The sequence below is a fragment of the Ailuropoda melanoleuca genome, chromosome 2 (genome assembly GCF_002007445.2).
Source record: "Ailuropoda melanoleuca isolate Jingjing chromosome 2, ASM200744v2, whole genome shotgun sequence".
Lineage (NCBI taxonomy): Eukaryota > Metazoa > Chordata > Mammalia > Carnivora > Ursidae > Ailuropoda > Ailuropoda melanoleuca.
This window is the reverse complement of record NC_048219.1, coordinates 165,664,430-165,690,626: the sequence shown is the minus strand read 5'-3', so window position 1 is coordinate 165,690,626 and position 26,197 is coordinate 165,664,430. Positions and strand designations below refer to the sequence as shown.

The 26,197-nt window shown below is 37.5% G+C and overlaps 2 protein-coding genes across 12 annotated transcripts in view; one reads left to right on the top strand and one right to left on the bottom strand.

Annotated features, from left to right (window-relative positions):
• Window positions 1-1,378: 1,378 nt before the first annotated feature.
• Window positions 1,379-9,542, bottom strand: NDUFB3 (NADH:ubiquinone oxidoreductase subunit B3). The gene is made up of 3 exons (XM_011220529.3): window positions 9,415-9,542; window positions 3,707-3,848; window positions 1,379-1,667 (listed from the first exon to the last, which is right to left on the bottom strand). Exons 2-3 carry the CDS (start codon window positions 3,844-3,846, stop codon window positions 1,511-1,513), a joined length of 297 nt encoding a protein of 98 aa, XP_011218831.1. The 5' UTR covers window positions 3,847-3,848; window positions 9,415-9,542; the 3' UTR covers window positions 1,379-1,510.
• Window positions 9,509-26,197, top strand: part of FAM126B (family with sequence similarity 126 member B) — an 82,681-nt gene continuing 65,992 nt past the window's right edge. Inside the window, exons 1-4 of one of the 11 annotated variants that reach the window (XM_034654939.1) lie at window positions 9,675-9,862; window positions 10,628-10,661; window positions 21,254-21,451; window positions 22,440-22,644. The gene's annotated coding sequence lies outside the window, so the exon portion shown is untranslated. The other 10 variants (XM_034654940.1, XM_011220531.3, XM_034654942.1 and 7 more) reach the window with 10 other exon arrangements.

Sequence of the window (26,197 nt, the reverse complement as noted above, 5' to 3'; positions counted from 1 at the left end):
TTAAGTCTCAACTTAGAAATTTAATTAATCAAAATTTAAAAAATTGGGGCAACTTGGTGGCTCAGTCAGTTAAGCCTTCAGCTCAGGTCATAATCTCAGGGTCCTGGGATAGAGTCCCACATTGGGCTCTCTGCTCAGTAGGGAGCCTGCTTCTCCCTCCCCCTCTGCTCTTCCCCCCGCTTGTCCTCACACACTCTCTCTCTCAAATAAAAATAAATAAATAAAACCTTTTTTTTAATGTAAAAATTCAATGTAGGAAAAATGCATAGTTTGTTGTTAGAAATACAGAAAAAAATGTCAATCTTTTCAAATCATTGGGATAATGAGGACTAAGGCAAGAGTAGATATCACAACAAAGAAAAATGAACATGATACATGAATAGGTCAATCAGAACTGGCAGCAAGTGTTTTACAGTATAAGCTAAAGCACTTGAAGAGTATGGTAAAAACAGCAAGGCTAATTCCCATTTAAAACCCTGTTAGAGTATTGCATGGTGCACTGGGTGTTATACACAACTAATGAAGCATCGAACTTTACATCGGAATCCGGGGATGTACTGTATGGTGACTAACATAATATAATAAAAAATCATTTAAAAAAAAACACAAAAAAAACCCTGTTAGAGTACACCCATGTTCATAGTAGTATAATTCACAATACCTAAAATGTGGAAGCAAACAAGTATCCGTCAAAGGATGAATGGAAAGGCAAAATGTAGTATATACATACAATGGAACACTATTCAGATTTAATAAGAAAGGAAATTCTGGCCCATACTACAGTACAGATGAAACTTGAAGACATTGTGATAAGTGAAATAAGCCAGTCACAGACAAATATTCTATCATTCCATTTATATGAGGTACTTTTGAGTAGCCAAAATCATAGAGACAGAAAATAGAATGGTGGTTGCCAAGAGCTGGGAGAAGGGGGAATGAGGACTGATTGTTTAATGGCATAGACTTTCAGTTTTAAAAGATAAAAAGAGTTATGGGGATGGATGGTGGTGATGGTTGCACATTTTGAATGTATTTAGTACCACAGACTGCACACTTAAAAATAGTTCAGATGGCAAACTTTACCACACTAAAAAAACTTGAAAAAACGAAAAGAAAGCCTTTTGGAACATATCCATTTGTTCAAATATATGCCGGCTTTCTGCCATATGCAGAATGCACTACTGCTGGGACTCAGTCCCCCCACATATTTCAAACCAAAGCTGATATGGCTTGAGACATTCTTTAAAAGTAATCCCTACAGCTAACATGGGGCTCAAACCCATGACCCATGATCAAGAGTCACATGCTCTGCCAACTGAGCCAGCCATGTGCCCCGAGACATTTTTTTTTTTTAAGAATGATAAAAATAGACTAGCACTTGTATTCTTACTTTATTAAATCTTACTAGTATCATTTAAGGGAAAAACACACAGACGAGTAAGCTACATTGAAGAAATCTTATTTTTATAAGAGAGTTAAGAAGCCTTTAAGATACTTCCAGGTATTATCTTCAGTGATGCTTCTTATCTTTATTCTTGGATTCCAGGTAATATTCAGCCCCTACAGCTACCACAAATGCAGCAAATCCCCATTTGAATCCTTTTAATAATGCACCAACAAAGGAAACGTTGTTTGCAAAGCCACCCATGTATCTCCAAGCTTCATTGCTAGAGGAGAAAAAGGGAAAAATTATAATCACACACAACTTATGTACATTCACTAAGTGAAACATTTAATTTTCATCTTTCTAACAGACTTAAATGCAACCTTATATAAGATAATCTAAGTGGATCATAGTAGGAATCTTTCTGCAACATAAGATAATTAGGTCCCACATTTCATATATAAAACAGAAGAAAAAGACTTGATGATTTCACAGTCATTAATACTTAGGATTTTACAGAATTCCCAAATGCAAGACTCACTTCAGTCTATTTATTACAGGTCAGCTGTGTGGCTTTGCCCATAGCAGTCATTATAGTATCATTTAAAAAGGAAGTTAGAAATATGGGTATTAAACTTTGTTCCGTCACTTAGATTCACAACCTTTTAGGCTAGACAAGTTACTTAACCTGTCAGGGCTTGCTTCCTCTTTTACTCAATGGTGATTACTATCTACCTTATAGGGTTATTACAAAGATTAAACAGGATAATGTATGATATATTCTGGCACAGAGAGTGTAACACTTATTATTATTATTCTTCCAGAGAATCAGAGCTTTTCCCTGTCACAGCTGCTTGAGCTTTAGAAGACTGACTTCTAAAAAAAAAAAAAAAAAAAAAACTGACTTTCTGTTCTGGTAATTATTCTTCTGAGTATCCTGAACAGAGAAGTAACCAGAATGCAGAGAGTGCTAGTGAAAAAAAGTCTTCTCTCATAGGTAGGGATAAATGAGTGGAAAAAAATCATGTTATATAAAAAAACCCCACTTAACTCTAAAAATCTGACTTACTAGAAAATATGAGAGTTAATCAAATCTAATTCAGATACCAAAACCAGACAAAGACATTAGAAGAAAACTATAGGGTAATATCCTTCAGGAACACAGATGCAAATATTCTCAACAGAATTTTAGAAAATTAAATCTAGCAATATATGAAAGGATAATATATTATGAAGAAGGGTTTACCTCAGGAATGCAAGATTGGTTTGATATTTTAAAATCAATAAGAGTAATTCATCATATTAACAGAATGAAAAAACTATGTGAACATCTCAATAGATGCAGAAAAAGCCTCTAAAAAAATTCAACACTCAAGAGAAACTCTACTGATGAAGGGCATCTATGACCACCCTACAACTAATATACTCAGTGGTGAAAGACTGAATGCTTTCCCCCAATAAGGAACAAGACAGGGGCTCCTGGCTGGATCAGTCGGTACACCATGTGACTCTTGATCTCAGGGTCCCACACTGTTCGAGTTTGAGTACCATATTGGGTGCAGAGATTACTTAAGGATAAATTAAAAAAAAAAAAAAAGGAACAGGGCATGGATTGTCAGCTAACACCACTCTATTCATCATTATACTAGTGTTAGCCAATGCAAGAAAGAAATAAAAAGTTTACAGACTGAAAAGGAAGAAGTAACACTGATTTTAGACAAAATGATCATCTATTAAGTAAATTCTAAGAAATCTGTAAAAAAACCCTGCTAGAACAAAAACGTGAATTTAGCCAAGTAACAAGATAAAAAGTCAATATATAAAACTTCATTGTATTTTATTAGCAAAGAAAATTAAAAATTTAACCATTTGCCATTTACAATAACATAAAATAAGGAGTAATTCAGGATAAATTTAACAAAATATACACAAGATAGGTTTTTAAAGCAATAAAACACTACTGAGAAAATTAAACAGAATCTAAACTGTCCATAGACTGGAAGACTCAATATTGTTAAGCCATCAATTTTTTAAAGTTTTTATTTAAATTCCAGTTAGTTAATACAGTGTAATATTAGTTTCAGGTGTACAATATAGTGATTAAACTTGTTAAGACATCAATTATCCTCAGTTGAGCTCTGAGTTAATGTAATCCCAATTAAAATTTGAGCAGTTTTGTAGAAACTGAAAAGCTTGTTTTAACATTTAAATGTAAATACGAAGAACCTAGAATAGCTAAAACAAATTAAAAAAAAAAAGAAAAGGAACATAGATACTGATCCTCTAGAATAAATTCTATCTAAATTATTCAAGAATTCTTACCGGCCCCATGGATCCCTTAGCCCTCGTGCAGCCAGCTTCTCCTGGACAGTTTCTAATGGTGTCCCTTCTATCTTCCATTGTTTATAATCTGGAAGTTCCAGTTTACTATGGCCATGTTCATGCCCATGTCCATGGGCCATGTCTAAAGGATAAGATTAACATAAAAGAGAACTATACCAACTGTAGATATCAAATACCCAAACATTTGTTAATGTTTTAAAAGGAGAGTCAATATATATACCTGAAAATTCTGAGTAAACAGGATTTATAAAACAGCATCCTATTACATAACTAGTGTATATTCACAGTTAGGAAATACACATATACAAAATATATTAAAAAAATCAATAATCCCACCACTCAGAGATAACCATTTACTATTCTGTTCCTTTCTTCATTTTAAGAACAGCTAACATTTTTTTGTGCTCTATGTGCCAGGTGCATCAAAGTGCTTTAACATGTATTAATTCCATTACTCCTAAAACAACTCTTTGAACTTGAATTATGGTTATTATCACCATTTTACACATGAAGACAATGAAGCTCCAACAAGGTAAGAAACTTTCTGAAGGTAACAAAAACAGTAAATGGTACAATTGGTTTTGAACCTTGCAGTTTGGTTTCAGTCCTTGCTCCTCACTTCTAAGCAATACTGTTTCCTTCTTTTTTAGTCCTTTCACAATGTGTAAACATGCATAATGAAGATATACATATTGTTTTGTTATCTGCGTTGTTCAGATGATTCTTTTAAAATGCAGTGTTATTGTGTTTAAATAGCTATGATCACATGAACTTTTTCTGTAAAGAGCCAGATAGTGTCTTAAGCTCTGCAGACCAAGATATCTTGTAGGTAGTTATATAACAAGAGAAAAAAATTTTATTGATAAAATTCAAAATATAATAATAACTGAGTACAATTTTAATACAGGTCTGATAAAAAAATGAAATTCCCTTTTTTGGGAATAACATTTTGCTTAACTGGGGCTCAAGGCTAGGGTTCCTTAAGTTAGCAAATTCATTCTAAAAGTTTGTCTGTAAAAACCATTCTTAGCTCATGGGCAGTACAAAAACAGGCAATATGCTGGATTTGGACAGCTGGCTATGGTTTGCTGACTCCTGAACTAGAGCAACAGAGACCTTAGGACACCTACTCTTTAAATAAAACATGCCTGTAATGGTTATAATAAAGATTTCAGTTTTACTAGTGTTACTTTTTGTAAGTTTATTTATTTATAATCTCTACATCCAACATGGGGCTCGAACTCACAAAGAGTCACATGCTTGGGGTGCCAGGGTGGTGCAATCGGTTACACATCTGCCTTCGGCTCAGGTCATGATCCCCGAGTCCTGGGATCAAGCCCAGCATTGGGCTCCCTGCTCAGGGGATAGCCTGCTTCTCCCTTTCTTCCTCCTCCCCACTCCTGCTCCCTCTCTCTCAAATAAATAAATAAAACTCTTAAAAAAAAAAGTCACATGCTCTACCAACTGAGCCAGCCAGGCACCCCACTAGTGTTATTTTTATAGATAATGTAAAAAGAAACTTGAGTTCAGTCCCGAGTTAAATGAATTTCAAATTAAGGAGGTATGAATTAATACCCCCTTTGTATAAGGTTAGCAGTAGCAATTCTATAATCACTGCTCTCCAGAAATAAAACCAAACCAAATAATTACTAACATTATGTCTGCATTTACAACTCTGAACAGGCCCAGTAATAAGGCAGGGCTTTTACACTGCATTTTAGAAGACAGAGGTAATTATTAGATAGTGTATACCAAAGATACATTATGTGAAATGTTCATTCCATTAAACAATAGTTTCCAGAATATTGGGGGGGTATACATAGTAATTCTGACAAATTAACCAACACTTTATATTTAGACATGTTAAGACAATCACAAAACATTATTCTGATATTTTCTACATTTATTTTTTAAAAATATTTTATTTATTTATTTATTTGTGTGTGAGAAAGAGCGAGCTCACAAGCAGGTGGAGCAGCAGGCAGAGGCAGAAGCACACTCCCCACTGAGCAAGGAGCCCGACGCGGGATTCAATCCTTCTGACCTGAGCCAAAGGCAGACACTTAACTGACTGAGCCACCCAGGTACCCCGATGTTTTTTACATTTAAAAAAAGAATGAAAACCAATACCCACCAAACATAAATTAAAACAACATTCACAATTTCAAATGAAACATATGATCTATTATTTCCTTATTATTTGGTGGATTCAATAATATAAAGGAAAAAAATATGGTTTCAGATTTCAGGCTGATTTTGAAATTCAATACATTAATTATTCAATACATTATTATAGAATAGGAAGGAAGTTTGGAATTCTACTTCAGTGCAGACTTTGGTGCTATAATAGAATACTTTTAGAAGTGTTTAATTAGAAGGATATCTTGGTTTCTTCAAACCATGTTTTCAGAAAAAAATTTTTTTAATGGTTCATTCCAAAAATCTTTAAAGAGATTACAAGATAAACCCTTATTGTGGCAAATATCAATTCTAGAATACTAACTCTAATTGAGTATCAGCATACTTGGAAAAGAAATACAAAACAAATGTCAAAATCTTTTGATGAAATAATTTGATTTTAAAAATAAAAATGGAGGGGCTGCTGGATGGTTAAGTGTCTAACTCTTGATTTCAGCTCAGGTCATGATCTCAGGGTTGTGAAATCAAGCCCTATCTTGGGCTCTGTGCTAGGCATGAAGCCTGCTTAAGATTCTCTCTCTGCACATACCCCTTCCTGCCCCCACCTAAAAAAAAAAGAGAAGAAAAATGGAAGCATTACTATATATGAAGGCTATTTCAAAATTACAATATTACTATGTTCAAAATGTTAAGTAATTTGGGAGATAAATCTTTGAAAGAAAACATGAAAGTATACATATTCTTTTCTCCTAATTTCCTTTAATAAATTCAAAGCATTTTCTCTTCTACCTCATTAAAATATTTCAGAAAGTGTCCCTTTATAGGCATTCACTAAATAGAATATTTCAATGGCTTTACAAAAAGCTGAACAACACAATTTCTAGGGAACTTTTCATTTTCTTTTTAAAATTATTTCTACTTCAGAATAGCCATAAATTAAAATATATCCTGATCACTTGAAGGAAGTTTAGAATTCTACTTCAGTGCAGACTTTGGTGCTATATAGATCTAATCCTGGATGCACCATTAATAGCTATAAACTTCTGGGCAAATAATTTAATCTCTCTGAACTTGTGTCCTCATACAGTATGAGGATAAAACCTACCTTGTAAGATTGAGATTTGTGGAAAACAGATCACAATGTGTTTTCCACTGATGTGTTTTACACATTCACACCCAGGTGGTGAGAATGTGACTTAGCACATTGTGAAAAACTGTCTGACCTAGAAATGTCAAACATTTGAATACCTTATGGTCCAGATCTGCAACATTCAATATGGTTTCCACTAGCACCAATATTTGCTCACCTTGAAGTGTGAACAGTGCAACTGGGGAACTAGAATTTTTATTTAATTTTAATTAATTTAAATTTCAAGTCGGATTATCACATCAGTTATTAGAAAATTTCAAAGTGTGTTTGGAACAATTTAGGTATATGGATCTACATTTTCAACTGTAAATTTTGCAAAATATAAACAGATCAAGTGTTTATATTTATGAAAACTTACCATACAAATGTACTTAAGTGTAAAATACATCGATTTTGAGACAGTATGAAGAAAATGCAGAATATTTCATTAATAACTTTTAATACTGATTACATCTTGAAATAATACTTTGAATATACTGGATTAGACAAAATATATAATTGTTTCTTTTATCTTTTGAATATGGCTACTAGAAAACTGTACATTACATATCAGCCTTGCATTATATTTCCATTGGACAGCACTATAATTAAAAAACTCTTACATGTAACTATATATATTTTAACAATAGATATATAAGAATCTTTTTAGCCAGACTGTTTACATGTATAGCCCCAAACTGTAAACAACCCAAATATCCAACAATAATAATGGATTATTCACGGAAGCCACACTACAGAATACACAATGAAAAACTACATGCGAAAATATGAACAAATCTCACAAATAATGAACAAGGGGTGAGTTTAAAAATTACACACACTTCGATCCCATTTATATAAACTGAAAAACCAAATAATTCATTTTTTAAAGAAATGCACCATACATGGACAAAGCCAAAAAAGTGAATGTTTGTCACAAGTCAGGATAGTGGTTACCTCTTGTTGGAAGAGATAGAATCACAGAAGTTCATACAGGGAGCTTCTAAGGCAGTGTTTTTCAATCTATTTTTTTTTTTTTAAGATTTTTTATTTATTTATGTGACAGAGACAGAGACAGCCAGCGAGAGAGGGAACACAAGCAGGGGGAGTGGGAGAGGAAGAAGCAGGCTCATAGCGGAGGAGCCTGATATGGGGCTCGATCCCAAAACGCCGGGATCACGCCCTGAGCCGAAGGCAGACGCTTAACCGCCGTGCCACCCAGGCGCCCCTTCAATCTATTTTTAATTCTTGGACCCCAAAGGAGCTTTTTTGGATATTTTTTTCCTTATCACATTCTCAGACCCCGCCCCAATGAAATTTTAATACCATAGATATACTGTATTTATCTGTTAATGTACCATGGCTCTTTGGAGGGCCACAAACCACTTGTAGTCTTCAATTTTTTTCACCTCTCCTCCAAGAACCAATTTTCACCTCTTTGAAGGGTCATTACGTCTGCTGAGACTGCAAGTTCTAAGTTATTGGCAATGTTTTATTTTCTAACTTGAGGGTTTGCTTAATTATAATTCTTTAAATGTATTTATATTTTATACACCATTCTGCTATGTATATTTCACAATAAAAACGAAAATTAGATAAATGACAAATTATGCCAAGGACTCAACATTGGATAATTATTTCAGTTTCAGAACTGTTCAGACAAAAAAGTTAAGTTAAGAAAAAAACATATGATCATGAAACTTTTAAAAAGGTAGGAGTGAATCTCTTCTTTGGTGGAGATCAACTCCACCTCCACTATTGGGGCCTGGCATACTTTCCCTAACTAGAAAATAAGAGGATAATGCCACTTACAGTACATGTAATCTTACGGTTTACCAACGACTTTCAAGCATATATCCCAACTACCCCTCATTTTTAAAATTGTGAATAAAAACATTAAAAAATAAACACAAGTGAACTTTTAGTGTCCCCTCCAGTACCCTGCACCTACTTATATGAAATTTAAACATAGCAATCACTTTAAAAACGGATGTGATTTTGTACCCTGCTTTTTTCACTTTAACATTGTCATAAACATTTACACCAGAAAAGCCTTACTTAAAACCATACATGATTGTTGTGAGGCAGGCATTGCAATTACTCTTATTTTATAATTTTTCAATATGGAGCTATTCTGCCTTTATTCAACTCAGAGGTAAACCAGAAAACACAGGGCGGGGATTTGCAGGTGGGAAAGGAGGAAAAAAGCATATGGACTTAACCACAGTAATTCTCACCGCATTCTTTTACTAACTACCCCTCACTATCCCAGGACTTCATTGTTCTCTCTCTGATCCCCTTCCCTCGAGGTACATACTCTCAAGACCGTTCTCCATTTAGTCTCTCCCTTTTCTACAATCCCCGAACAGAGTCTCACTCTTATTCCTGATTAAGAGGCGTCCCACCAACTCTAATTTACCTGACAGCAATCTGACCTCTCACGACACTCAATAGTCAATCCTCCAGCCGGAGCCAAGAGGAAACGGAAGTTGTCTCCTGGAGTGCCTTACGGCAGGAAAGCAGAGAAGCCATTTAACGTTCCGCTCTAGGTCACGGATTCTTGGACGGAGGGGAGAGGACATGAAGGGTGTAGGAAGTAGACATTTTTTCCGCACATCTGTGCATCGGTGGTCTGACTGAGGTAAGAATAATCGTAGAGGACAGAATGGCAGGGAAGAGGCGGTTTTCCTTGCTTGGAGTCCGGAATCTTTAGACCCTGCACAGAGGGGCGGGCCGCGAATATGGTCCAGCCAATAAGCGAGGCAGTTGTTAGAGCGTGGAAGTACCCAATGGAAAGGCTGGTTGTTGCGCTGCAGTTGGCAGGCTGCTGCGGGAGGCGGTGGCGGTAAGAAGCCGGAGGCTGACAGGTAGGCGGGGGACGCAGAGTGCTAGATCAGGAGAGATTTCCTCCTTGGGCTGCAGGAACTATAGAGGGGATGTGACGAGGGTGGTCTGGGAAGGCGGTAGCTGGAGTGTTGGTGGTTCCGGAACCTCGCGTAGATCAGGTAGCAGCTTGGGAGGGTCGTGGGGAAAAGGCAGCTAAGGCGGGTGGAGGCTGAACCTTGCGGGGCGACGTGGGGGCCTAGGGTGTGGGGGGCTGCGGTGGCAATGGCAGAGAGAGGAGAGAGGCGGGAGCAAGACGATATCGTGAGGGCTGGAGGAGTACCTTGCACGAAGCTCCAAGAGAGAAAAGGACGCGGCATTGCAGACACCGGAGAGAAATCCTAGGAATTGCTTCTTATGGCCATTTCTCGGGGTGGGAAGAGTGTGTGGAGAAGAAACATATTTATACTGGCGGTCAGAACCTTCAAACTCTTTATAGCTATACATTATGTAATCCTTGGCTATTATTTACCCAAACACCTAGGTTGTCGCCCTTGGAAGAGGAGGTCTTGCAACCTATCGATGTGTCAGAATAGGTTTTTCGTTGGTTTGAGTGCTTGCTACCTCGGCAGGCTCTATATCGGTGAAGAAGCATGAAGGATAGTCAGGAAGAGCTTATCCCAAATACGGACTTGGGTTGAGAGATATGTTAGTTTGAGACGAGCAGCCAGGTTTATATTTTGTAGTTAATGAATTTGTTTTGAGGGTCAGGGCTGATTATAAATACTTTTTTTTTTTTTAATCTTCAGGAAAGTGGAGAGACTCAAAAATCTATCGTAGGAGGTAAGTGCGAGTTGGAAAATGACTAGAAAATTAGTTGCTAGATTCCCCCCTCTACATCTTGTGGATGTTAGGGACTGTGAAAATAAAGTGGTGGTTTGAAGGGGGATAGGATGGGGAAGAAGAAGTCATCTTTTAAGTAATTTGCTTTTTATGTCTGATAAACTAGTTATGAATTATTTCTTAGTTTTAGGAAGACTCCTCTTTGAACCTCTCCAGCTGAGGTAAAATGTATTTACAGACACAAAGAACTGTAAATTATCTTTTTTTTCTGAGTTCTTATAATTGTTTGCACAATGGATGTAGAATAAAATAGGAATTTCATTCAGTATGTGTTATACAGAAGGACAAACTACATTAAAAATTAGGTTTTATAGCACACTAGAAAACTTTAAAAGAAGTATTATAAATTGCTAAAATGTAACTGATTGAAATGTAGACTTTAGCTTAGAAGATAAGGACTAATGTGGTATCAGCAAGTGTACACTTTTCCTTTTTGTATTAATGATAATTTATATTAGTATATCCCAGAACCTAAATTAAAAGATTTGTTTTTTCTGTAAATATCATTTGACAAAGAGAGGTGGATCATTAGAGTTTGTTCTGAAATGTTTAAAGTACTGAGATACTTATCCAGACTTCAGTTAAAAATTTTGATAATTGGTGTTTCACTGTCTTTTACCTTTTTGCAAGAGTAATACTATCGCAGTCACAAAGAATACTTTCTATTTTAGGTGGAGTTCTGTGGTGTGAGTATCTGTGAACAGATCTCTGCTTTTGTGCAGGGTGGTATGAATGTGTGCCTGTGTATTTCTGTGTATATGTGTGTTTCTTATGTAACCAGCCTACTAGAGCTGTCTTAGAGAACTAATGGCTGATTTTGAATGGCCAGTAGGTGTCATAGAATGCAACGAGGTTGAACATCGAGTAGAAAATTACCAAGTGATTTAAGAAACACTAGTCAGAATTAGAATATAATAATAATTGGCTTATTATTTATACATCATTAGAAGTCCACTTTTCTGACACATTTCAGTATCTGAGCTGTTTGTAAGGAATTTGAAACACTGGCTGTAAAGAAGTATAATTTTTGCCCTAAAATGGACCTTCAAAGCTTTTTAAATCCAACTCTTAAGCCATCTTGACATGTAATATGGATTTAGGTTTGTTTGATTGTTTTTAATACACAGTTTGGTGTTTAATAGTAGTCTATTAAATTCTATAATGATTAAGATTTTCAGCTTGACTGGGCTTTATAATAGAAAAACCAATGCTACATAATAAAAAACTAAAATGATAAAATATGGACAGAAAGTCTCTAGACAAGTTATCAGCTGCACCAAAAAAAAGTACTTTGCTGTTGTTCTTTTAATGCAGCAACAGAGGAATTTCTGTCTTTAATTCTCTGTGGTTTCTTAGCTTTTTTGATGTCCAAAATAGCTTCTTTTTATATTTTTATCTGGCTAGTAGACTATGTGCCTTTCTCAGGATGATGAACTGAATATTTGTCATTGTCTAAAATATAATATGAATTCTGGAGGGAGCTGACACAGAAATCTCTGAAGGTGGCTTACAACTGGTGTGAATATAGCCCTTTCCTGCAGAGCCTTCTTGTACTAAGTTCTTGTCTTTTGTAGCTCTGGTCCTTTCCCTGCTGTTGATACAGTGTTAAAAAATAGAGTTGGATCTAATTCAGAAATTCTCCTGAAGGTGGAGAGTTGCATATGTATCAGAATAATCTAGGAGTTTAAAAAAAACAACAACCATACACAGGTATCTATTATATCACCTCCACTTTCCTTCAGAATCTTAGTGGTGGGGGAATGTGAAGGGAGGTGGATATATTCTGAAAGAAAAAAGATCTCCTAGATAATATGGTTCATCACTGGCTTCCACTTTAGAATTATTATTATTATTTTAAGATTTTATTTATTTATTTGACACAGAGAGAGACAGCCAGTGAGAGAGGGAACACAAGCAGGGGGAGTGGGAGAGGAAGAAGCAGGCTCCTAGCGGAGCATGGAGCCCAATGCGGGGCTCGATCCCAGAGACCTGGGATCACGCCCTGAGCCGAAGGCAGACGCTTAACGACTGAGCCACCCAGGCGCCCCTCACTTTAGAATTATTGATCTAATTCATGGCTGTCATACTTGTGGTATGAAGTAGCAACAGTAATTTTCACTTGAAAGAAAGGGCTGCTAACTCTACCAATATTTTTATAGTTCAATAAAATTTCACCATTTAATGTCATAGCTGGGCTAGATTTTCTTTTTTTTTTTAAAGATTTATTTATTTGAGATAGAGACAGCCAGCAAGAGACGGAACACAAGCAGGGGGAGTGGGAGAGGAAGAAGCAGGCTCCTAGCGGAGGAGCCTGATGTGGGGCTTGATCCCAGAACACCGGGACCACGCCCTGAGCCAAAGGCAGACGCTTAACGACTGTGCCACCGAGGCGCCCCTGGGCTAGATTTTCTAACCAGCAGCTAAAGTTGCCAGAAATTAAAATTGTCCTGAATGTTTTGGTTTGGATTAGTTTTTACTTGGCAGTTAGCTGCTTTCCATAAACCAAACTAATTTTTTCTACAGTTCAGACCTGTGCTAATTTGCACAGATGTTTAGTCATATCTTATTCTCTTAATGTCTCTGAAATCTGTCTAGTTTTAGAATTAAATAGAACTGGAAAATAAAAATTGGATGTTTTCTTGATTAAAGTTCTTTTTGGGATATTGCTATGATACATTGAAGATATACATTTATCTTTTGTATAAACATTCACTCATATACATTAATATATGTTGAAACTTGAAACTGTGAATGTGTTGACTTTGACATGGGCCCTGTTTAGAAATTCATGGTCCTTTTTTTTTTTTTTTTTTTAAGATTTTATTTATTTATTCGACAGAGATAGAGACAGCCAGCGAGAGAGGGAACACAAGCAGGGGGAGTGGGAGAGGAAGAAGTAGGCTCACAGCAGAAGAGCCTGATGTGGGGCTCGATCATAACGCTGGGATCACGCCCTGAGCCGAAGGCAGACGCTTAACCGCTGTGCCACCCAGGCGCCCCTCATGGTCCATTTTTAACGAAGTCTAGACTTTTCTGTTTGGGTCTCTGCCATGGAGACAGGTATGAGAAAAAGTAGATGAGTAGACTAATTTTGGAGAAAGATCTAAAAACTCAATTTTGTAATGTATTAAGAGGTATGACTTTGATCATTTATAGAATTAGAGTTCTTTCTAGGTTTGAAATATAACTGCTAAAAAAAAAGTCATAAAATATGGTAACTGAAACCAATTTATTGAATGGCTAAGCATGGGTTACAAAATAGTTACTTTGTTCTATGTAAAACACTGAACCCCCCAAAATATTAGAATTTAATTTATCACTTTTGTTATTATGGCTTAACTTTTTTTTTTAAATTGAGGTATAATTGACATATTCCTTGACTCTTGATAGTGCTTGATTCTTAATATAGACTTTTCTTACTACTAAGATTTGTCAGTTTATTTCCTTAAATTCCTTTCCCCATATATTTTTTGAAAATGTGTGGAGGGAGTTGGATGCTCAATGAGGAATGAAACTAATGATTTTTAAAATATATTCTTTTGTATGGAGGATTAAAAGCAATTTCTTTTTATCAGACTTTATTTTTTAGAGCAGTTTTAGTTTCACAGTAAAATTGAGTGAGAGGTATGAAGATATACCACATACCCACCCCATACACATGTGTAGCCTTCCCCATTATCAGTATCACCCACAAAATGGTACATTTGTTAACAATTGTTTAACCTACATTGATACATCATTATCACCCAAAGTACATAGCTTACATTAGAGTTGTTTTGGCCTTGTACATTGGACAAATGCAAAATGACATGTATCCACCATTATGGTATTAAACAGAGTAGTAGTGGGGCTTTTTAACCAGCATGTATTCCTTTTGTAGTTTTTTCTAAGTGAAAAAGGGAGTGGGGAGTATACTACTGTCCTTTCTACTTGATGGTTGTAAAATCTGAAGTTAATATGAACTTGCATTCTGTCACACTACTGACCGTTTTTAGTGGAAAAGAACTAGAAGGAGTGAATGTTTCTGTTCAGAGTTCTGTGGTCAAATCTCTTCTCATTCTGTACCTTTTCCCTCTGTTTTTATTTGTTCAGTTAGCATCTAAATGTGCCTTTAATCGAGAGCTTTTTCTTGATCTCCGGTTCCTGTTCTATAAATCTAATTGCCTGCTAGATGAGGATGACCTGCATGTCCCTCGAAGACAGTATGTCTAAAAGTGAATTCATATTTTATCTTTTATCATCTAATGTGCTGAAGCTGGAATCTGGTATTATCTTTGACACTTTATTCATTTATTCCTCATCTCAACAACGCTAGGATCTGTTGACTACCTTCTTACTACTTTTTAAATTCCATTTACTTCTCTCAATTTCTACAACCTTTAGAAGAAGTATGAAGAGTCAGGACTTGGAGGTGTACTATCTAGATTAGAATTCCAGCTCCACATTTGTAGCCTCAGTTTCTTTGTCATTAGAAACAGAGTTGTGCAGCTGCACAATTGCATTCTTGGGCATTTATTCCAGAGAAGTTGAAACTTAAATTCACATAAAAATCTGTACGTGAATGCTCATAGCAACTTAATTCCTGATAGCCCCAAACTGGAAACAACTCAAATGTTCTTCAACAAGTGAATGGTTAAACAAACTGGCACATTTATACCATGGACTACTACGCAGCAATAAAAAAGAATGAACTGTTGATACATGCAACATCTTAGAAGAGTCTTAAGTGAAAAAAGCTGCTCGCAAAAGGTTACGTACTTTATGATTCCATTTATATAGCAAAGTTATAGAGATGAAGAGCAGATTAATTGATGCCAAGGGTTAAGGATCAGGGAGAGGGGAGCCTCTTGATAGAACAGTCTGTATCTTGTTTTTTGTTTTTTTTTTTTAAGGATTTTTATTTATTTATTTGACAGAGAGAGAGCACAAGCAGGGTGAGCAGGAGAGGGAGAAGCAGGCTTCCCGCTGGTGGGGCTCGATTCCAGGATCCTTAGTCATGACCTGAGCCGAAGGCAGACACTTAACCAACTGAGCCACCCAGGCGCCCCAACACTCTGTATCTTGATTGTGGCAGTAGTTACACAAATACACATATGTTATAAAATTGTATAGAACTACACACACACACACACGCACACAAAAGTGAGTGGTCATATAACTGCTGATATCTCTATAACCTCTGTAGACTGTGCCAATGTGAATCTCCTGGTCTTGATATTTTACCATAGTTAAGTAAGATGTTACCACTGGGAGGGACTGAACCAAGGGTACCTGGAACCTCCGGGCACATATTTTGGGAACTTCCTGTGAGTCTATTTAAAAAATAATAATAATAAATTTAAAGGGTATTAGAAAGATTAAATGACCAAATATAAGTAAGGTTCTTTTTACAGTATTTAGTGCATCGTAAGTACATAGTAAATATAGTAGTAGTGGCAGCAGCAGCAGTGATAGTTTAGGCCTCTAACCTCTTTCTAGGCCTTTCACTAGGACCATTCCAGCAGTCTTATGGTCATCCTGGCGTCAGTCTTTTTTCCCTCCAGTCCATTCTGCAGTGCAACCAGAGTGTTCTTTCTGAGGTACCTATCACATATTACTTCATTCAAAATACTTTAATGGCTCCCTGTTGTACTTTCGTACATTAATTTCATTTTTTTTAATCAAAGTGGAATGAAGCATTGGAGTCAGCGTAACCTCCAGGATATTACAATAGGTGAATTAAAGATAAAAATCTTGAGTGATTTTTCTCATCTTCAAGAAACTATTAAGTATTGTTATTATAAAGTTGTTGGGGGTTTTTGTTTGTTTGTTTTAGTTTTTTGGGGTTTTTTTGTTTTTTGTTTTTGTATTGGTGCCTTACACACTACACCAAAACTTAATGACTTAGGGCAAAGAGATTTATTATTTTCCATCATCTGTAGATTGACTGAACAGTTCCTCTGTAGGTTTCACTTGGTTCTCTCATGTAGCTGAATCTGCCTGAAGAATTGACTGAGTTGGAAGGTCCAGGGTGTCCTCACTTACATGTTTGTACTTGGTGCTAGCTGTCCATTAAAGTGCTTCAGTCTTCTCAGTGTGGCTTCTCATTCTCTAGTAGGTTAGTCTGGCAACCTTACCTGGTATTTTCAGGGTAGCATTCTAAAAAGGTGAAGGTAGAAGCTGCAGGGCTAGAAGCTCTCTTTAGGGCTTAGGCTTTGGAACTTACATAATGTCCCTTCCATCACATTCTCTTGGTCAAAGCAACTCGCAAAGCTAGCCTGAATTCAGGGGAATGGAGAAGTAGAAAAGACATTGTCTCTGTCAGTTTGGGCTGCTCTAAAGAAGTACGATAAACTAGGTGGCTTAAATAGCAGTTTATTTCTCACAGTTCTGGAGGCTGGGAAGTCCAAGTCAGTGTGCCAGCAAATTGTTTTTCTATTGAGATCCCACTTCCTGGTTCCGAGATGGCTGTCCTCTCATTGTGTTTTCAGATGGTAAGAGGGGTAAGAGAGCTCTCTGGGGTCTCTTTTATAAGTGTACTCATCCCGTTTATGAGAGCTCTACCCTCATGACCTAATCACCTCCCAAAGGCCCAACCCCCTAATACCATTACATTGGGGCTTAGTATTTCAATATATGAATTTTGGTGAGACACAAACATTCGGATTATTTTCCATTTTCTTAATGTAAGGATGAAAAACAGGCCAAAAAAATGACACATTCACTAAGAATTTGAAATGTTTTGTTGAGACTTCACAAGTACAGATAAAAACTTAAGTACAAAAGATGTTAAATGGCAAGCTAGGTAGGGCAGGTTCAAAATCTTTATGAAGTAGAATATTCTGCATAATATGTGGGAAATCAGCCTGATTTGATTGTTATGCATACAACAATATTACCTGAAAACTTGGAGGAGGTTATTCGGTAGAAAGGTCACTGATTTTTTTTATTTGAACAGCTTTTAAACAGCTGTTTTAACATATTTAATCAAAATGTTTATTTTTCCTAACCTCTTATTTTCATATAATTTGGTCTTGCCAGTCACAGTTTTATAAGCCACATTACTTTTCTAGAACATAACTCCTAAATGTTGGCAAGAAATTATGGTACTGTATTATGAAATCTTGTCACTGTACCAAACTACTATAAACACCCCTCCAACTGAACTATGTTGGTGCTGTACCTTCACAGAGTATAGGCTCTTTGTTTAGTCTTAACTTCCTACTCTATCCCCTTTCAGTGGAAATGTCTTACATTTTATCATTATTAAGTTGAAGCATAGCTGAGGTGGCTGTTGGCATCTTAGACCACAGATTTGTTGCTGGAGTCTCTTTTTCATTTTATCAGTGAGGAATTGTGTTTGGTTGCTAGAAACAGAGAGAAGAAATAATCATTGCTTAAACAAGATAGTAATTCATTTCTTTGTCTTGTGAAAAAAAAGTCAGAAATTGGCAGCCTAGGACTGATAGGGCAACTCCACAAAGTTGTCAAGGATCCAGGCTCCTCCTGTCTTTTTCCTATGGCATTTTTAGCATGTGGCTTCCATTCTCAAGGTCACAGAATGGTTGCTGGATATCCAGTCATCATATCCAAGTTCTAGTCAAAGGGAAGGGAAAAGAAAGGCAGAGAACAAAAGGGGCACACCTCTCATCTTTTAAGAAACCTTTATGGAATTAATCACACAGTATTTCCTCTGATCTCATTTACCAGGACATAGTCATTTGGCCATATTTGGCTATAAGTGAGGTTCAGAAGTAGTTGAGCATATAGACTATATCAGTGGGGGTGGGGGTGGGCATCTGCATTGGATGGGAACTAGTAGTCTTTGCCACCCTTGCTTCTCTCTCTGCTGCTGACTCCCCAGTTGTTGCTGTTAAGTCATTCATCCAGTAGGCTTGATTAAGTGCTATGTGCTAGGCCTTGTTAGGAACTGGAAATACAAACACAACTGAGGAATATTCCCTGCCCTAGAGAAGCTGTGGTTTAATAACAGGAGTAATACGTCTATACAGAGGTTTCTGGGAATGGAAACTATTAATTTTTTTTTTTTAAAGATTTTATTTATTTATTTGACAGAGATAGAGACAGCCAGCGAGAGAGGGAACACAAGCAGGGGGAGTGGGAGAGGAAGAAGCAGGCTCACAGCAGAGGAGCCTGACGTGGGGCTCGATCCCATAACGCCGGGATCACGCCCTGAGCTGAAGGCAGATGCTTAACCGCTGTGCCACCCAGGCGCCCCTGGAAACTATTAAGAACTGTGTGCTGTTAGGACTAGTTACCACTATGATTCTGCCTACTGCATCAATTTACAAGAGGCTTAAGATGGAGAGGGAGAGGTGATTTCTTTGAAAGAGCAATATTAATGAAATCAGTTGTTCTCTGCTTCCTAAGGAGAAAGAATGAAAGCTGTTTCCCTTCTCTAAAGGCTAGAGAGAGGGGTCCTAAAAGAATCACTTTTGATGTTTTGTGCTCTTAAGAAGAAAGACTGTTGTTAGAAACTTTTTTTTTTCCCCAGTATGGGGCAGAAGCTCTTTAACCAGATATGTGGCATGAAGTAGTGATGAGTATAAATGATATTTTGATATCTGCAACAGCTGTAATTTGATGTGAAACCACCTGTGATATCTGTTGGTGACCCAAGACACAGAAAATACTGTGGATTTTTTTGTTTTGTTGTTTTGCTTACATTTATAATCAAATGAAATGGTAAATTTTAGAGATTAATAAAAAGAATGTGGGTGCTTGGGTGGCTTGGGTGGCTGAGTCGGTCAAGTGTCCAACTCTTAGTTTTGGCTCAGGTCATGATCTCTTGGGTGGTGAGATGGAGCCCCACGTTGGGCTCCATGCTCAGTGGGGGTCTGAAGATTCTCTCCCTCTGCCCCTCCCACCACTCGTGTATATGCTCTCTCTAAAATAAATAAATAAATCTTAAAAAAATAAGTAAAAAGAATGATATAATTTTCTTCCCGTCAAAGTTTATGAGTTTTATTCACAGATTCCGGGGGGTTGAGAATTTGTGAATGAGGGGAAAAGAAAGGACTTTGAATGGATACCGGGTTGTATGCCAAGAAAGGCTTTAAAGAGAAAGTGACTGTTCACCTGAGTCTTGAAAGAGTAAGGTGGTTAGGCTAGACGGTAGTTGAAAGGCATTCTAGAGAGGAGGACAGTAGCTCAAGAAAATGCACGGAGGTGTGAGATAGCTTGGCATATCATGGAATTGTAGGTTAACATTAATGAGGGACATCTGTGTTGAGCCAAGGTATAATTTCTGTTCCTACTGACTGGGCCATTTTGTTCATGAGCATATTAAGCAGGTACAGTGACAGAGCCTGTGTAGCCAGTCTTTAGATATGTACCTCTGGTCATCTTTCTTTTTAGGCATAGTGAACGTGTAAATCTCCTACCGGAAGGATTTCCCTTTTCTCCTGTGTTTCAGGGCCACCTCTGTATGAGGGTAATGCCAGCATCTCATATGGAACCAAGCCGGAATTTTTCTTCTTTGATTATATGGAGTCATTTCTGCTCATTGGTCAAAGCAAGTCATTAGGTCACATCTGATTTAAAGAAGGTAGAGAACTATCATCTCATGTGCCCTAAAGGAGCTAATGTCTGGTACAGTAGCACTTCTGCTTAATGATGGAACGCTGCTAGCGCATTCAACTTTATGGCTTAGTGGGTTAGAACACCCAGTTCTTTAGGGTAGATCAGGTCTTATGGTCACTTTGGTGCCCCATGGTTATTCTCTGTCAGGACCCAAAAGCTAAGCAAGGAGCTCTTTCTCAAAAGTAGCATAATCATCTACAGAAGAGGGTATAGCTTTATTCTAAAGCAGTGATTCTCAGGATGCTTAGGTGGCTCAGTTGGTTAAGGTCCAACTCTTGATTTTTGGCTCAGGTTATGATCTCAGGGTTGTGGGACTGAGCCCCTTTCAGGCTCTGCACTCAGCATGGAGTCGGCTTGGGATTCTCCTTCACCTGCTTGTGCGCTCTCTCTCTTCTCTCTCTGTCTCTCTCTCTCTCTATATATATAAATAAATAAAAATTTTAAAGCAGTGATTTTCAACCAGGGGCAGTATTGCTTCCCAAGAGGTATTTGGCAATGTCTGTAGACATTTTGTCCCAACTTTGGAGGAGTGCTACTGGTATCTAGTGGCGGAGAGGCCAGAGATGCTGCTAAACATCCTACCACGTATAGAACAGCCCCTTGCAATGTTAGGAGTGACCAGTCTGCTAATTGTGCCAAGGCTTAAAACCCCTACTCTGGAGGGGGCTTTATGCCTAGTGTTTTGTGTTGTGATTCTCTTATCAGGGCCTATTGGTAGCTTTATATAACTGTTTTATCATCTATATCATCTTTCTCATCTGCCCCAGACACAAACACCACTGAGTTTGCTGGACCTTAAGGCCCAAATAACAGAGTATCTTGCCCTGCCACATTGGCCTACTACACTCCCTTGTCATGTCCTGGGCTGCATTTAAAACTGGCACCTTTACTGGCTATTCAAGAAATGGGACAGAGCAGCACTTTAAAATAATGGTTTATTTTGTTTCCAGAATTTAAAGAAGTCCACCAAGGACCATGTTTGTTTCTAAGTGGTGGTGATGGGCTGAGCCGTGGCAGCATGTCCTTAATTTTGAAGAAAATGTCTTGGCATACTATAGACACAAGATCCCTAGAGACTTCATCAAGGTCTCAAGTTCCTAAATTATTGTGTGATTCTCCACTCTCCAGCATGCCTATATCTTTCCAAGGTATCTTACTAACCACGTAAAATAAGCATGATGTTCTCAGTGTAATGAACAAGTATAATATCCTGTGCGTTCATGAGATGTTCAGAGTTTTTGTCGTCTAGATTGATGAGACATGGCTTCACCACTTACTAGCCATGTGATCTTGCGCAAGTGCTTCTTCATCTAGAAGATGGGGATAAAGACAGTACCAACCATATGGGGTTTTTAGAAACAGTAGATGAATTTTTAAAAATGCTAAGAGGATGCCTGGCTGGCTCAGTCAAGAGTCACATACCATGTGACTCTTGATCTCAGTGTTGTGAGTTTAAGCCCCACATTGGGTATAGAGATTACTGAAAAATAAAATCTCCCCCAAATAAAATCTTAAGAAAATAAATACGCTTAGAATAGTGCCCCGCATATAATAAATGCTTATGTAAGTATTAACTAATAAATTAATAATACAAAATGTTTATGGAGAAAATATAAGTGGGTATGTTGTGTTTTTTTTTTTTTAATGTTATTTCTTTGAGAGAGAAAGCAAGAGCGAGCACAAGAACAGGGGGGAGGGTAGAGGGAGATGGAGAAGCAGACTTACCACTGAGCAAGGGGCCTGACATGGGACTCGATCCCAGGACCCTGGGATCATGACCTGACTGAAGGCAGACGCTTAACCGACTGAGTCACCCAGGTGCCTTGAGGTGGGTATGTTTTTAACCTTAGCATAGGGAAGGAATTCATTAAAAAACAAAAAGCATAATGCTATAAAGAAAAAAAGAGAAGTGACTAGCTGTTTTCTTAATTTATAAATCTAAATTTTAAAGGTAAGCTCCTTTGTATACATTTAGTTACATTTAAAATTAGAAACTGTATCTGTTTCCTAGTAGTATTCCAAAAGGAATAATGGTCATGATAAGAAGAAAGGAAGAAATATTTAGGCACTTAGATACCCACCCCTACTCAATCCCCTTTTATCTAATTTCCTGCTTTCTCTTTTTCCTGATTGTAGTTCTGGATCACAGTTAAAAATGATTAACTCAAGGGGCGCCTGGGTGGCTCAGTCCGTTAAGCATCTGCCTTTGGCTCAGGTCATGATCCCAGGGTCCTGGGATCAAGTCCCACATTGGGCTCCCTGCTCAGTGGGGAGCCTGCCTCTCCCCCAAATATTTTTCGCCTTCAGGAAGAGCTTCTCCTGAGCTTTGTCACTTAACTAGGTAAGGAAGAGAATTATTTAGAGGTAAGAATGCCACCAAACCCAAATACTACTGCCTTCCTTGACTCTATAAATACCAACTACTATATTTTTTATTTATTTATTTTTTTAATGATTTTTTATTATGTTAGTCACCATACAGTACATCCCTGGATTCTGATGTAAAGTTCGATGCTTCATTAGTTGTGTATAACACCCAGTGCACCCTACAATACGTGCCCTCCTTACTACCCATCACTGGTCTATCCCAATCCCCCACGCCCCTCCCCTCTGAGGCCCTCAGTTTGTTTCTCATAGTCCATAGTCTCTCATGTTTCATTCCCCCTTCTGTTTACCCCCGCTTCTTTATCCCTTTCTTCCCCTACCAATACCAACTACTTTAAACACTTATTTGGTATTTGAAAGATTTATTCTAAAATTCAGCATAATTTCTTGGAATAAGTTGTATTTAAGGCATGGCCATCTTTAGCATCCAGAATATGGTCTCTGTTAGTTCCCACTGAAAGGAGCAAAGGTTCCTTGGAGAAGTGTTTGATTCTAAGTCCAGGGCAGGAACTGTACGAGATGAGCCTGGAACTTCTAGTCCTATCAGAAAGTTAGACTATCGTCATTTACTAGGTTTATGTCAAAAGAGCTTTTGAGCTATGTTGGGGGTTCCCATGACCAGTCCCAAGTTTTATGATTTGTTAGAATCACTCATAAGTCATTATATTCAGTAATACTTTATTACTATGAAAAGATAAAAATCAGCAAAACGAAAGGCACATAAGGTGAAATCTGGAGGAAACCAGGTACAAGCTTGCAAGAGTCCTCCCCCAGTGGAGCTGAACAGAATGCACGTAATTCCTCCAGTAATGAGTTGTGATAATGTATAAGATGTTGCCTACTAGGGAAGATCTCTTGAGCCTAGATGTCTGGGGTTTTTATTGGGGGTGAGTCATACCGACCATAGTTACTGAAGTTTCAGACCTCCTAAAGGAAAGCAGATTTTACCATAGTCCTGTTGTTTATACAGACTACCTTGACAGACTGGTATAGTTTGATTCAAGGCCCCAAGAATGCAAAATACTTACCAGAATGTTTCAGGAGTTCATTTTCCAGGAGCCAGCTGTTAGAGTTGAACGTGTTGTCCCAAAGTTATGTTGAAGGCTAACCCCATTCCCTCAGAACTTGACCCTATTTGGAATAGGGTTATTGCAAATGTAATTAGATAAGATGAAGTCATATTGGAGGAGGGTGGAGCTTTAATCTAATATGACTGGTGTCTTTATAAGAAGAGGAGAGGAGACACAGGAGCAGTAAGAAGATAGCCATGTGACAACAGAAACAGCGGTTAGAGTAATGCATCTACAAGCCAAAGAATACCAAGGATTGCTGGCAACTCCAGAACCTGAAAAGGCAAGGAAGGATCCTCTGCAAGTTTCAGAGGAAGTATGGCCCTGCTGACATCTTGATTTTAGATTTCCAGCCTTCATCAGAACTATGAGATAAAAAATTTCTGTTTTAAGCCATGCAGTTTGTGGTACTGTGTTATGGCAGCCCTAGGAAGGTAATACACTAGCCAGTAGCCACAATAACAAACCCTTCTTGGGAATGTGCAAGGTTTGAACAACCCAAGCTTGCTGAGTTAACTATTGCCTTCACAGGAGCCAAGCATGAAAAAGCTTCCACTGGGCAGAGATGAGACAATTTGAGTATTAGTAAGAATAATAACTATAGTGAGTTGAAACCTATCAAGTATATTTAGCCCATGAGTTTATAATGATACTTAAAGCAAAACTAATTGGCTACCAGTAGAGGGTGCTAGTTAACCACCCCATTTTGGAAACTGGTGAATAAAGGGAAAAGCGTTAAGCATTTATCCCACCTTTCCTGTAAAAATGCTATTAAGCAAATACTAGGTAGAGAAGTTTCTCTTTCTAGAAATATTCCAACTAATTAAATGAAGAAAGAACGATATAGTTAGTTATTTATAACCATTTGGTAATCCCTAAAGATCCTTAGGCATTGATCACCAATAGCTGCTGACATCACAAAACATGACAACCAGATATTATGAACCTTCAGACAAAAGAACACAATATGAACGGGTCGTGTCCCCCCCCGCCGCCCCCGCCACCAGAAAAATAAACCTAATCTGGTCAAACTGCTATATCCAACCACAATTTTATAGGAACTACAGAAGCCAGAGGAATATATTAAATCATCGTAAGGGTGTAATCAGCCAAATCCAGACATGTGGAAAATAGTAAATAACTGTTTTCTTCAACAAATAAATTACAAGATACACACCTATAGATTAAAAGAGATTTAAGAGACATTATTTAGTCCTGATATGTCAACTTCATTTGGATACTGATTCAGTGTTTTAAAAAATTGACATAATTTTAAATTTGAACACCAACTGGATATTTGATTATATTAAGGAACTGTTTTAAAATTTCTTAGATGTAATGGTATTGTGGTTTAAAAAAAATTTTTTTTTTTTGGGGGGCGCCTGGGTGGCACAGTGGTTAAGCGTCTGCCTTCAGCTCAGGGTATGATCCCGGCGTTATGGGATCGAGCCCCACATCAGGCTCCTCCGCTGTGAGCCTGCTTCTTCCTCTCCCACTCCCCCTGCTTGTGTTCCCTGTCTCGCTGGCTGTCTCTATCTCTGTCAAATAAATAAATAAAATCTTAAAAAAAAAATTTTTTTTTAATTTTGTTTATTTGAGAGACCACACGTGCGAGAGAGCACAAGTGGGAGGGGGCAGAGGGAGAGGGAAAAGCAGGCTCTCCACTGAGCAGGGAGCCTAACTTGGGGCTAAATCCCAGGACCCTGGGATCATGACCTGAGCTGAAGGCAGATGCTTAACCAACTGAGCCACCCAGGCACCCCTCTTGTTTTTTAATGTAAGCATTTATAACTCCAAATTTCCTCCTTAGCATCACTTTTGCTGCATCTCATTAAGTTTTGTATATTGTGTGCTTATTTTCATTTGTCTCAAGTATTTTGTAATTTGTTTCGTGTCTTCGTGTCTTCCTTGACCTCTTGGTTGTGTGTGTTGTTTGATTTCCACAATTTTGTGGATTTTCCTACTTCTGTTCATTTCTGACTTTATCTTATTATGATCACAGGAAATACTACGTGTGATACCTGTTTTTCTTAAATCTATTGAGACTTAATTTGTGGCCTAACATCTGATCTATCCTGGAAAATGACCCAATTATACTTGAAGAGTGTATCTGCTTCTGTTGGGTAGAGTGTTCTGCATACATGTGTTAGATCTTCAGCCATCTTTGATCTCTTTTAGTTACTCTTTGCATGGACTATCTTTTTGTATTCGTTCGCTTTCAGTTTGTGACTTTGGATCTCAAGTGAGTCTTTCGTATACAGCGTATTGTTGGATCATGTGTTTTTATCTGTTCTGCAAAACTTTTGTCTTTTTGAAGAATTAATCCATTTACATTTATTGTAATTATTGATAAGGATTTCTATAGTTTTGTTATTTGTTTTCTATATATTTTATTGCTTTTTTGCTCCTCATTTCTGCATTACTTCTGCATTTAGTTGA